Below are 13031 nucleotides of genomic sequence, written 5' to 3'. Positions count from 1 at the left end.
TTTATCAATGAAAGCACATCAAATGCATGAATTTATTTTGTGAAATCTTCACAATAAGAAAAAAATGCATTGTCATTTTCAGTAAGATTAAGACAAAACAAATCAATCGCTGTGCTACGGTAACAGATACGATCTTCAACAGCACCCAACTATACCCAATAACTTAAAATCATGGTAACACGGATGTGGTCTTCAACAACCATAACATACAACCATATGCTAAAACATAATAACACAGTAACATAGATATGATAATAATCAGTAGCCATAATATATGTTGGAAAACGGGAATCATTCAGTTTTCAATTCATGAAGCGTAATGCACTGTGAGTGTCTGTACAAATCGATGCCGCGTTATACACAATGTGAGTGGGTGTCAAAAGTGAGTGTGTTTGCAAATGTTCCTGTGTATGTTGGTGTGAGGGTACCTCAGTTTTGTTTCATTGAAAACTCGAATCCTGGCTAAATTTCGGGAATAATCACTAGCTTTAAAAGATTTGCAATGAATAAAAATAAACATTTGGTTTACCCCTTTTAAGAACCAATCTCTGTTCCAGCCGAACTGGGTATTATCAAAATAATTAGGACTAAACCTTCTTTATTAAGCCAAGTCCGTAATCAGGACTAAACCTTCTTTACTAAACCAAGTCCATGCCTGATTCTTATGCCGTGTGGGGATCGTGTCTAAAACAATTTTTAAGTGCGACATGATATTAATTATGTACATTCTTATTCCTTCAAATGCTTTCTCATTACCATTATGGCTGATCTTCAGGCAAATACACTCTACGACTTTGAAAGTATAATGCATTCAGCAGCTGAGCATCTTTAATGAGGATGCGAAAGCGCTAGAAGAAACAAAAGAGACAACTTATTGTAGAGGGGCCTTACTACATAACTGAAGGTCAAGGTCAAACAAGAACATTTTGTATGCATTACAAATATAGGAGAAAAAGACTACAGGGTGATACTAGTATGCAAATGAAACACCTCGAGCAAGGAAGTGGAATAATAATAATAATAATGAGGACTTTGTATAGCGCCTAATCTTTAGAAGCTCTAAGAGCTTTACAACATTAGACAACACCTATAAGATATGTATAAAAAAAACATATAATAATATTATTACAAAACCAAACACCATGAAATTAGAAAAACATGAAAAAAATATAATTAAAAAAAAAGATGCTGAGAATATTTAAGGTAGGAAACATTATTAGTTCTTTAAGTTTGTTCTTGCAGTCGAAATAAGTGAGTTTTGAGAGCACCCTTAAATGTGATCACTGTGTTTTTGTGTCTAAGTTCAGTGGGCAATTCATTCCACGTTGCTGGGCCCTGGTATGCAAAACAAAGTTGTCCATATGACTTTGTTTTCATAGTGGCAATAATGAGTATACGATTGTCAGAAGACGAGCGTAAGTATCTTGCTGGTGTGTACACATGAGTGAGGTCAGATATGTATGTTGGACTAGAGTCCGACAGTGAAACGTAGCACAGAGAACACATTTTGTGTTTGATTCTGGATCGAATGGATAGCCAGTGTAGGATACAGAGCAGCGGGGAGGTGTGCTCTGATCGTGGTACTCTAAGTATGATCCGAGCAGCTGTGTTTTGAACTTTTTGAAGTTTCTGGAGTAGATATCGAGATGAACCAGAAATAATTGAGTTACATCAGTCCAGTCTTGAAAGTACAAATGAACACACAAGTGTTTTAGTGGCATCAACTCAAAGATATTTCCGAATTCAGCTGATGCGTCTCAGCTCAAGATATGCAGCCTTGCATATGTTTATGATATGTTGGTGCAATGTGAGAGTAATGTCCAGAGTAACACCTAGGTTTCGTACAGATTGTGTGAATTTAATATTGGTGCTGCTCATATTTATTGTTTGAGGTAAAGGATGTGAATGAGAAAGTCTTTGTGTTGTTATCAGAATGGCCTCAGTTTTATCATCATTCATCTGCAGCTTGTTCCATGTCATCCATGATTTCACATCAGAGATGCACCTCCTACACCTTGGATGGTAGCATCAACTCCATTTGGGTGGCTAGATTTGTATATTTGGGTGTCATCAGCGTACAATTGGTGAGACACTGGATGATGATCTATGACACTTGAGAGCGGCTGAGTGTACAGAATGAAGAGAACAGGTCCAAGAACAGGCCCGTGTGGAACACCACAACATAGATCAACTGGGCTGGAGTGTATTCCGTTTGCAGATACAATTTGTGTCCTGTTGACCAAGTAGGACTTGAACCACAGTAAGGCTGTATCATGAATGCCAAATACATGCTGGAGACGGTGAAGTAATATATCATGGTATATTGTGTATTTTATATTCTATACAAAGCTAACGTGTGATAATAATGAAGCATTACAATTTGCTGCATAAATAATAAGTTTTACTTTATTTGGATCTCCTTTAGATGTATTAATATTTCTATAACTTTAAATATAATGTAAAGTTGGAATTTGTTTTTAAATTTATATGTGTGCATAGGTTTTACATGTTTGTTAGAACTACCAGTAGTAATGTGGGATGCTATGGAATAAAACGGGGATTAACATTACGCCCATAGATTTGCACATATGTGATAACGTGGAGTTGAGCAGGACGTTAACATTGTGGGGTATTATGAGTCAAACAGTAATTGAAAATGGTGGGACCATATTTATTCAACAGGAAGTGTAATGTTACAATTAATAATCTAGGTCAAAACTTTTTAGGGTCAGTCTGGAAATGTCATGTTAAAGATTTGTAAATATCGTCTATAGCTTTAACATTATGGGACGATATGGGGTCAACCGGAGCATGAATCATCTATTATCCAACACCAATACATACTCTCCAACACGTCATGTTTAGGGACACATACCTTTCCCTTTCTACCCAACGTAAAGTATAAGATGTAAAAGATGGCTGATGAAACCACAAACAAGAACGTAGGAGTGCTTAATACAATCGATTCTTACATCCACACAACAAATATGAGTGTTTATTTACATACTATGCTTACATAATAATACCACACCGTGTTTAGGACTTATAAGCTTATTTTTCATGAATATATACACCCAAACATTAAGCACAGGGATTTTCTGTCAGTGATCCACATTGTATCCGTGTCTAGGAGAATTGGATGGCCCTGAAAAGGATCTTCGAGTGGGTTAGGCAAATAGGGTCAACACAAGCGGCACCACTGTATAGTTCGTCTTCGCAGCTAGTGCACAGACAAATACTTTCTTGAAGCATATTTGCCTTTGCACATAGTCTCGTCTCTTCAAGACAGCTGTGTCTGTGATGCATGTGATCGAACACGTTGTCTTGACATACGTGTACTACTCTGGATTACGCAGCATTCTGGACGTGATGTTGGTTGAATCAACGCTTGACAACACCTTGTTGAGTTCTCTTGAGAACAGTTGCCACAACGGGCGAATGACCACTATGAAATTCCGGATTTAAATAAATAATTCCTCACAAATTAAATCTCATGACAACATTAAATACACCTGCAGACTGATAAAAAAAAAATAATAGGAAATATGAATCACTGTGTAGAGCTTCTTTCTTATATACATCCCCACGACTACATTTCACAATACATTTCTATCGAACTTCATCCACACGTGACATATTTAACAATAATCCCCAAATGACATATGTCGCAATATGCAATCATCTAATCAAAAAATTACCCATAACTCTGCACAGGTTCATTTTTCTAGGACTGACCCAAGCGAACACTATATGTATATCGCATTATATTAAAACAGAATGTACAGTCATGTACCAAACGTTAAAAAGACAACACAGATGCATGACATTAATACACCTCCTGTAGGTGAAAGTATGTGATTTCAGTATACCTTTCTCGTAGGATACTAGGCTCGTAGGATACTAGGTACGGGGTATTGGTCAACTACACACGGTGTGTTGGGTTGGAGGGACGTTTTTAACATTATATTTCCCGTTAGATTCCATATCGGTGTGTTGGCTTGGAGGGACATTTTCAACATTGCATTTCCTGTTTGATTTCATATCGTTCAACCATGAGAAGTTTATGTTTGACCCACAGTATCCCACAATGTTAATTCCCATTTTACCCGATAGTATCCCGTACGTGAAAACCTACTAGCGGAATGTTATTTTCAGGTTTATTCCATAATATTGCATATTGCTTCTACTGTTATAAGCAATTCAGAATCACAATGGAAATAAAGTGAATGTCTCTCTATTTTACCGTTGTATCTTTCATAGGACGATTCATATCACTTTTAACTTTTATGGTGATATTCAATATTCGATACAAATTCATATTATCTTTATCTTGAGGAAAGCGTTTTCAGCGAGGAAGAAATTGGTCTTACACTATATACACAGAGAGAGAGAGAGTCAGAGAGAGACAGAGAGAGAGTACCTGTCTCGTCGTTCTTCTCGACAGTGTCGATCTTTTTGGGACTATGGTGGTTTCCCATCTTGCAGAATTTACTTCATGAATGCGAATAATTGCGGAAACAAATATGAATTCAATACTCAAATACTAGTAAATCCTTGCGACTAACTTTTTATAAATATATTATATCAATGTCATTTTCAAATTTTCAGCTTAAATATCCAGAAGAAAAAACACGACGTCCGCGGTATTGATCAAGTTCATGTCTGCGCCACTAGACCACGGTCTCTCTTAAGTTAGAAACAGTAACTTTACAACTACGCACAAAGAAACTAGAGGTAGGTATATTCAGGTGCTAGCGAAGCTTGTTAAAACTTGTCTAGTGTACGGGCCCGACTTCCGAGTTGAAGGCAACTTACCTGTTCTTTTTTCTTTGTTTAATGAGTGATTGACTGCAAATGTTAATGTATTGAACAAGCCAACACCAGATTTAGTATTTTTTTAAACAATGTGGTATGAGCGCATTATATAGGCATGTCATGGAAATAATGCTGCTTCAAATATTGAAACAGAAGAGAAATAAGGATTACATAACCGCGTAATCTTCGTTTAGACGTGATAAATACTTGAAGCAATTGTGGTATACCGGAATACATTTTGTGTTCAATTATCTCGATCGATAGATCGATTGAACATTCACCGTAATATTAGCAAGACAGTCAACGTTACTTATCTCATGCAATTAAAGGTGGATTGGTATCGCACATTGAGAGCATAATAAATAATACAGTGTCTCCACTTTCTAAAGTTATCAATAAGAATGTTGAGTTCTTCTGAAATTTAATTTATATCAGCTAATTCAGCACCCCAAGACCTCCGGAGCAACCTGCATGTCTACTCCCACCCACCCCCTTAGTACGTGACGGTAATTTTATAAGATGTCTTGAATGATATCAATATATGGCTGAGGTCTCGCCAGACAGTTTGACTTGAATTTTACAGGCCGATGACAGACAACAGGAAATGGGGAATTCTCCTACATTAAAGATGCAAATGAAAACTAACGATACTTGTATCATTTGATTAAGGTATTTGGGTTAATTCCCTGTACACATAATTGTTTTTACACTGAACCAACACTACTCCCCAACCCTTATATTCTAGTGTTCATTTCCGACAGTCAGTTGCTATATTCAATCAAGACGGATTAAGCAAAACCATTGGGCTCTATATATAATTAAAGTTCCCTGATATTAAAAAAGTTGCATGCTTCTCATTACCTCTCTGCCATCCTAATTTTAAGAGATTTACATCTGTGGAAGACATAAATCAATACGTAAAAGAAGCTGGCTTTTCATTTGATGCCCAGGCTAAACATTTGATCTACTTTGATTGTCTGTCAAAGGTATTCTCCAAACAAACCAATCCGTTTACAAGTCTAACTCGAATTAAATGTCAAATTACAGATTTGGTTTCGGTGTCGTGAATTTATAACCATGTGGATCATTGTGATCAAGCTATCTACTTTAAAACTTAGGTTGCGTCAAAATATAACACAAACCCATGCGACCTTACAAGAGATATTTGCCAAGAGCACTATTCACGCGTAAACAGCACATAATGTTTGTGTGATGTCTATGTTTGAGTTGGCTATGACTTTTGAATCCACGGATTTCCCCCATGTCTAACTAAAATATTCAGTTCCAAAATTCGCACGAAGAAGAAAGAAAATGAGGCGGAAAAAGAAGAATTCTTGATTGTCATGCACGACCGCAGTTAACAATTTATACACAAACTACAAACCTGCCAACACACAACTTCACATCTAAATGCAGAAATAAGAAAAGACAGCAGTCAAAGGCCTTACAAGTTAACTCACAATCATTAAAATATGTTATTTAATGAAGTTACGTTTTGAAGTCCGTTGGAGCATTCTGTCATGTTACAGTAACCCCACCCAAACAGTGTTGTTCGCAATGTGCACTGGATCAATCAGTATATGAAACGTGCAAAGAATCTCTTCCTTTTCGCATGAAAACATTCACTAATTTGACAAAATACACAATTTGAACCAGTATATGTACATTCTAAATTTGTAAATAAAATATCGCTATCCTAAATTATTGTAAAATTTCGGAACTTCGATGTAATAATGCCGCGGTTAATCGTATAGACACATAACAGATAAACAAATCCCTGTAAATCGAAGGGTTTGCCTTTGTAAAAAAAAAAAACACCATATAATATAAAGAAAAACTTAGTTTGTTAATATATATAAGACAAATTTCACTATATATAACCCTTTGCGTATACCATCTATGTATGTTTCTTTATATCTGTCTAATCTATTAATATGTCGTCAGTTATTAGAAAAGGTTTGTACTGGCCAACGTCTGTCTTGTGCTAAATTAAATATGTTGAACAAGCCGAATGATGGTGATGGGTATACTTGAAGCACAGACGTGAAGGAAAACATCCCTTACAGTAACTTAACATAATATCTACTATCAACGAAGAGGAGAGAAAATAACCCGTTATCTACTATCACCATAGAAGGGAAAGAAGAAGAAAAAACATTATATACTATCCACATACGTGCGTGAACGTATACAAACACAATATATACTATAAACACAGAGGAGCGAAAATAATCCATTATCTACTGTCAACACAGAAGGGAAAAAAGAAAACATTATATAATATCCACACACGTACGCGAACGCATACAAACACAATATCTACTATCCACACAGAGGAGACAAAATAACACATTATCTACTATCAACACAGAAGGGAAAGAAGAAGAAAAAACATTATATACTATCCACACACGTACGCGAACGCTTACAAACACAATATCTATTATCAACACAGAGGAGATAAAATAACCCATTATCTACTATCAATACAGAAGAGAAAGAAAAAAACATTATGTGCTATCCACATACATACGTGAACGCATACAAACACACACAAATACACACGCACACACAAACAAACGTACGCGAACACATACAAACATAAACACACACATATCAGTAAAGGAGTTAGTGTTTATAGTCACACTTCTCCACACTCACACGAATTGGCAACTTGAATAGTCTCTTTTCTAGAGTTCTGGTTATCCTCTAGAAGGGCTGGGTCTTTTGTTAACTTCAGAGGCACTGGGTTAATGGTGACATCTCCCAGGTCGGGCATCACATATACAACTGCGCGTCCAATCTTGCTCCCAATGCACATTTGTTCTTGGAAGCATAGAGACAGCTTGAGTGGTCTCATTTTGAAGGATAGTAAAGACTTCCCTCTTTCTCCTTTTCCATACCCATGGACCGTGCCTCCTTACCTCCTGCGGACGCTGAAGCCCCCGGTCTTGCCTCTGCCTCTCCAATTCTTGGTCCCAGTTCTCTATTTGTGGGAACACGGGTTTCTGTGATGGCAGTGGCTGTGGTGCTTGTCTCTGTGGAGGTGACCTCGACATCGGCTTCACTTCACAGCTCTGTCTTAACGTAAGGTGACTGCCGATCACTTTTTTTATTCCTTCTCCTCTTCTTTCTTTTCCTGCTCCTCCTCTTCTTCGAGCCTGGCACTTTCCTGGATTGCCTCCATGGCCAGCTCATCCAGGAGGTGCCTGGCATACTCCAAGTGCATCTGAAGCTCCAATAATTTACTGATTCTACTCATCTTAAATGTTAACGAGTGAACGCTGGGTAGCCACGCTGACGAACGCTTCGCTTTTTATTTCTGAAGGCGGACGAGAAGGAAAACATCTCCTTACACCAAAACGCACAATGTCCATAGCATAACCAAAAAAGACAGAAAAACGAAGTGTTGATAGGCACACTTCTATGTTGTGGGTCATAAAACAAAGACACGAAGTGTTTATAGACACACTTTTATTTTTTTAAACGACAAATACAACTTTTTTTCTAACAGGTGTTTAGCAAAACAGGAGACTAAATGTTGTTCTTGTTATAGTAATTTCGACTTCATCAGTATGCCCCCTTCGTCTTCCACGGCTTCCACGAAATCCTATCATTCAATTTCAAAGAGTCTCCACCATTCAAAGAGGGACAAGTGTCTTCCATTGCTTCTAATAGCCTATAACAACTTCTCTCGAACTGTAGATGTCCATCCTATTATCAAATTCGGCATAGAAGAGCACATTCACCGTCTCGGTAAGAGCTTTATCAAACTGAAGTTATACATGGATCTGGCAGGATTTTATAGGGAGGAAATGTTCCTCGTCGCTTCCTTGGTCTGGGGTGAAATCAAATGCCCACAAAGTTTAACCTCCTACGTACCCCTCGTATGTATTGCCGTGGCTGGTGTTGGTCCCTAACTATCCCGTGCCTTTGTACAGGGACATATACGATCTAAGGCAATTATTCTTGTCAAAGTTAGGTTCAAAAGTTTGGTATACAAGGTTTTGCCATCGCGACTGACTTAGATTTGGACACGTCGAACTGCTGAACCTCAAAGGATTTTTATCGTGGGATCCGTTGAAGGCTGCATTGCTAACTATACCAATGATTAAACGTTTTGGTAACTGTCCTTAAAACATCTATTCGTCGATCATTGATTGATGTCTAGCCGGAATGGTAAAAGTTTTCACTTCCACGCGCAGTATAGGATACTTGGCAGTCGTTCTGCTTAAAGTGTGACTAATGTCGTTTCCCACTTTAGGTAACACTTCCACGCGTCGCACGTAGAGTCTGGTTTCTTGGATGATGGTTTTGTAATTGGCAGCATTGGAAATCGAAAGAGGTACTGCTGAAATTCAGTCTCAGGCGGACATCCACACCATTCAGCAAATACGTCTCTTGTAACCACATGTCGAAATGAAAACGATCCATCAGTTCTAAACATCGGCTTCCAGCAATTTTCTTTTGACGTTCATCGAATCCATTATTGGTGCAATCTTTATCCGCCATCTTATCGAACTCGCCCGTTGTGTCAGGTTTCCATACTACGCACCCATCTGGACATGGGCGTTTTTGGTTTTCTTTTCCGTACGTTAAGAGATTTCCAGGTACGCTTGATAAGGGTAAGTATCCATGCTGCTACTGACCAGTTTGTTATTCAAATACAAATCCACCTCGCTGAACAAGGAATGCATGACATTGTTGATTGGAGCTACTGCCTCGTCGTCATCTAGATCGGTACCATCCGTATTGTTCACTTTGACTTTCAAGTACAAGTAACTGCTGTTCAGATCGATGTAATCTTCGGGCTGTCATTTGACTTTAAATTCGATTCCAGCTGAGGCTATCAAAGAAGAGATGAGTTGAAAGCCATTGTGATTCTTGCTTCGTCATCATGGTATGTGACATGGCAAACAGATTCAGTTCTGACTTGGAACAGACGCAAGATTCTCGGTGCACCATTTTTATTTCTCCCTGTGTTTTAATATAATTAAAAAAACGACTTAGTCTCGGGCAGTTATTCTTTTCTTGATCGTCTTTCTAGCTCTGGAGTGTGAAGGCATCTTGAGGGGTGTCTTCGTTGTCGTCTCTTTCTGCCTTGTCATTGCTGTGGTGTAAGAAAAGCAGGAATTCCTGATTCGGCAGCATCCAGATTATTTTTTGGAGTTCCTCGCCGACCCAAAATGTCTTTTCCCGTTTGAAGCAAGACATTATTGCCTGCTCTCAAGAAAGCTTCTTTTGGGTTTGTTTTTGTTTGTCGATGATGACATTTTGGAGAAATTCTTTGCCTTGCGTCAACTCAGCTTCTTTCAAGGCGTGAAATCCTCGTGTCTCCACCGGTTTCAAAACTGGGGCCACTGAACAAAAGGACGATTTCAATATAGCTATTAAACCATGTCCGTGCTGTCGAGCGACTACTCGGTACACAGGATATAGCACTAACAAATCGTTAGAAAATCGTTTTCGAAAATGGAGTTTCACCGTGACTTTCCCTTTGGAGAATGAAATATTTTGTCCCAGATCTTCTTTTACAGCAATGTTGACAGTGTCGAAATACGACTTACTTATGCTCTCTCTCTCTCTCTCTCTCTCTCTCTCGCTCGCTCTCTCTCTCGCTCTCCCTCTCTCTCTCTCTCTCGCTCGCTCGCTTTCTCTCTCTCCCTCCCCCCCCCCCCCGTATGACAAGCGAAAATTCCCAACCCTCGTATTTTCATGGATTTTGGCCCCTATCTAACTACGATAATCCAAAGAGAAAGGGGGCAGGTAGTGGTGACTATTTGGACATTTTTTTATATTCAATAATTAATAATCTATTGTAAGAACATATAATAGGTTTTTATATAATGAACAAAACCCACAACAGCAACAGAGCGTTAAATACGCTACAGTATGTGTGCCTCGTAACCGACAAATTTAACATATAGGCATAGTGTCGACTGGCTATTGCAACTATATATCATTGATAGTATGAACACTGTAGATAGATCCCCAGGGAAAGAATAAATATACAGTTACGACGAACCAGATTACTGTAGGTTACTTGGTACAAGTTCTATCTTAAAGCTTTAGTCCAGCGCAATATGTTTTTCTCTCTCACTCCACATTTTTTTCTATTTTGTCCATTGCGAACGGGGGGGGGGGGGTGTAGAAAAAAGAAAGGATTCTGATGAAATTGTGTTCCATTTTAATTTCATTTGGAAAACATGCACTATTAATACTTTTTATCGTTATTTTCATTATGTCATTTCTGATTACCAAATGAGTAGAAATTCCTCATATATGTATGTGTGTGTGTATATATATATATATATATATATATATATATATATATATATATATATATATATATATATATAAACTTATTAAGATAAATGCAATAAATAGTCATTTTATTACATTTATCTTAATCATCTAAATCGATCCATGACACACGTGACCTAGATCCAGTGCACTTGAAAGGATTGTTATATATATGTATGCATGTATGTATGTATGTATGTATGTATGTATGTATGTATGTATGTATGTGTGTGTGTGTGTGTGTGTGTGTGTGTGCGTGCGTGCGTGCGTGCGTGCATATATATATATATGTGTGTGTATATGTATATATATATATATATATATATATATATATATATATATATATATATATATATATATATATGATGCAAGATGTTGTCACATAAGACAAATAGGGATCACTTGTTTACGATGATTTTGGGATGATGCAATGCTTAGCTCATGTCTGTTTTCAGTGGAGGTCTTATTTTTTCTATTTTTAAGAAAATAGTTTTCAATGTTTTATTGTAAGCCATATATTTATAATTTCACATTAAAGCATAATATACATTTTCTAATGCTCTCAGTTTTGTACTTAAATATACTATTGCTGATCATTATTTGCAGCAACGATGAGGCTAAGGGGTGGAAAATAAAATAATGAATTGCCCCCCTCTACTTCCGCTATTCCCAATTCCCCGGTAGGCACTAGTGAGAAGCCGTCCACGTTTTGTGTTGCCGGTCGAGCGACTAAACTCTATAATATAATTATAAAAAACAACGAAAGAATGGTGTTGGATATAGACTTATTCCGAGCTGATAAAGGCGGTGATCCAGCTAAAATACGAGAAGTTCAAGCCAAAAGATTTAAGGACGTCACATTGGTTGATAAAGTTGTAGAACACGATACAGAATGGAGAAAACGTAAAGTGTCCATTTTTGGTTTTTGACGTTTTAAAATTTAGTTTTAAGTTTTTCTGCATTGTTCCTCTTCTTCTGTAATTATGGAAAAGTGTTTAAGCACCTCGTTATTTGGTTTCAGAAATTTCTCGTGAACCGAATTTAAACGGCTAAGATTGTGTTTAATTGGACAGGAGTGGGGTGGGGAGTCATATTCCAAACAGAAATGTTGTATAAGCACGTTCGGCCAAATCTCTCAAACAGAATTAACAGAAGCTGAGTCTGGAAATACCAAAAGTGATTAAGAAATCATTTCGGCTGATTACAGAGTCGTGTAAACTCTGTTACGAAGTATGGTGTTACAGTGGACAGCTTCAAGGTTTCTCATACCATTTATGTCGTACCATTTCTGTATTTTCGTGATATCTAAGTGAACTTTGCCTTCTTGGCCACTGTAGATAAAATGACGGAATCAAAGGTTATTATTTTGCCTTAGTCTTCTCTACAAATGATGTAGCCCACCAACGTTAGCCATTCAAGTATTTTGACTCTCAGACATGTGCATTGTCTAAAACCAGACAAGTGAACACAAAGCTCCTTACTTTTTACAGATATTATTTTATCCATAAGTAGAAATGTTTACTATTTATTTGGATAGCTGACTGTGCATATTAGTAATGGTCAATACACATGTTTTGTGCTTTGAATTGTTTATATTCAACACATGATCTGAGATTCATCTACTATGGTATACTGCGTCTGGTGTTAAATGACTACTCTGCTATTTTACTTCTAACCTACCAAATCATTTTTGGTGTGTAATTATGTCTCGTGCTTTTATCTGATTCCTGAAAATGGAATCTAGTTTTTTTTTTTTTTTTAAGTGATCAGTATTCCCATTTTGTCATCTTGTGTCTGCTTGGTAAATGTGTTGCAGAGATTTTTCTAGCCTTTAAAAGAATGAACTTTAATTCAGTGTGAAAATAACCAGTGGTGCAACGTGATCATAGGGCCCTTTATACCAATAACACCTG

General features: G+C 37.3%; 2 protein-coding genes across 3 annotated transcripts in view; one reads left to right on the top strand and one right to left on the bottom strand.

Annotated features, from left to right (window-relative positions):
- LOC149788635 (uncharacterized) overlaps positions 1-4690 on the bottom strand; it is an 84624-nt gene extending 79934 nt beyond the window's left edge. For both annotated transcript variants that reach the window (XM_089974723.1, XM_089974724.1), the window contains exon 1: positions 4421-4690. In XM_089974723.1, the coding sequence (XP_089830849.1) occupies positions 4421-4478 (58 nt within the window). In that variant the 5' untranslated portion in view covers positions 4479-4690. The remainder of the gene's footprint in view (positions 1-4420) is intronic.
- Positions 4691-11789: 7099 nt separating this feature from the next.
- Positions 11790-13031, top strand: part of LOC149788634 (serine--tRNA ligase, cytoplasmic-like) — a 45061-nt gene continuing 43819 nt past the window's right edge. Inside the window, exon 1 of the mRNA XM_089974722.1 lies at positions 11790-12021. Coding sequence (XP_089830848.1) covers positions 11886-12021 — 136 coding nt within the window. The 5' untranslated portion in view covers positions 11790-11885. The remainder of the gene's footprint in view (positions 12022-13031) is intronic.

This window comes from Sinohyriopsis cumingii, chromosome 11 (genome assembly GCF_028554795.1).
Source record: "Sinohyriopsis cumingii isolate HCF-2022 chromosome 11, ASM2855479v2, whole genome shotgun sequence".
Taxonomy (NCBI): Eukaryota; Metazoa; Mollusca; class Bivalvia; order Unionida; family Unionidae; genus Sinohyriopsis; species Sinohyriopsis cumingii.
This window is presented reverse-complemented; position numbering and strand designations above follow the sequence as displayed.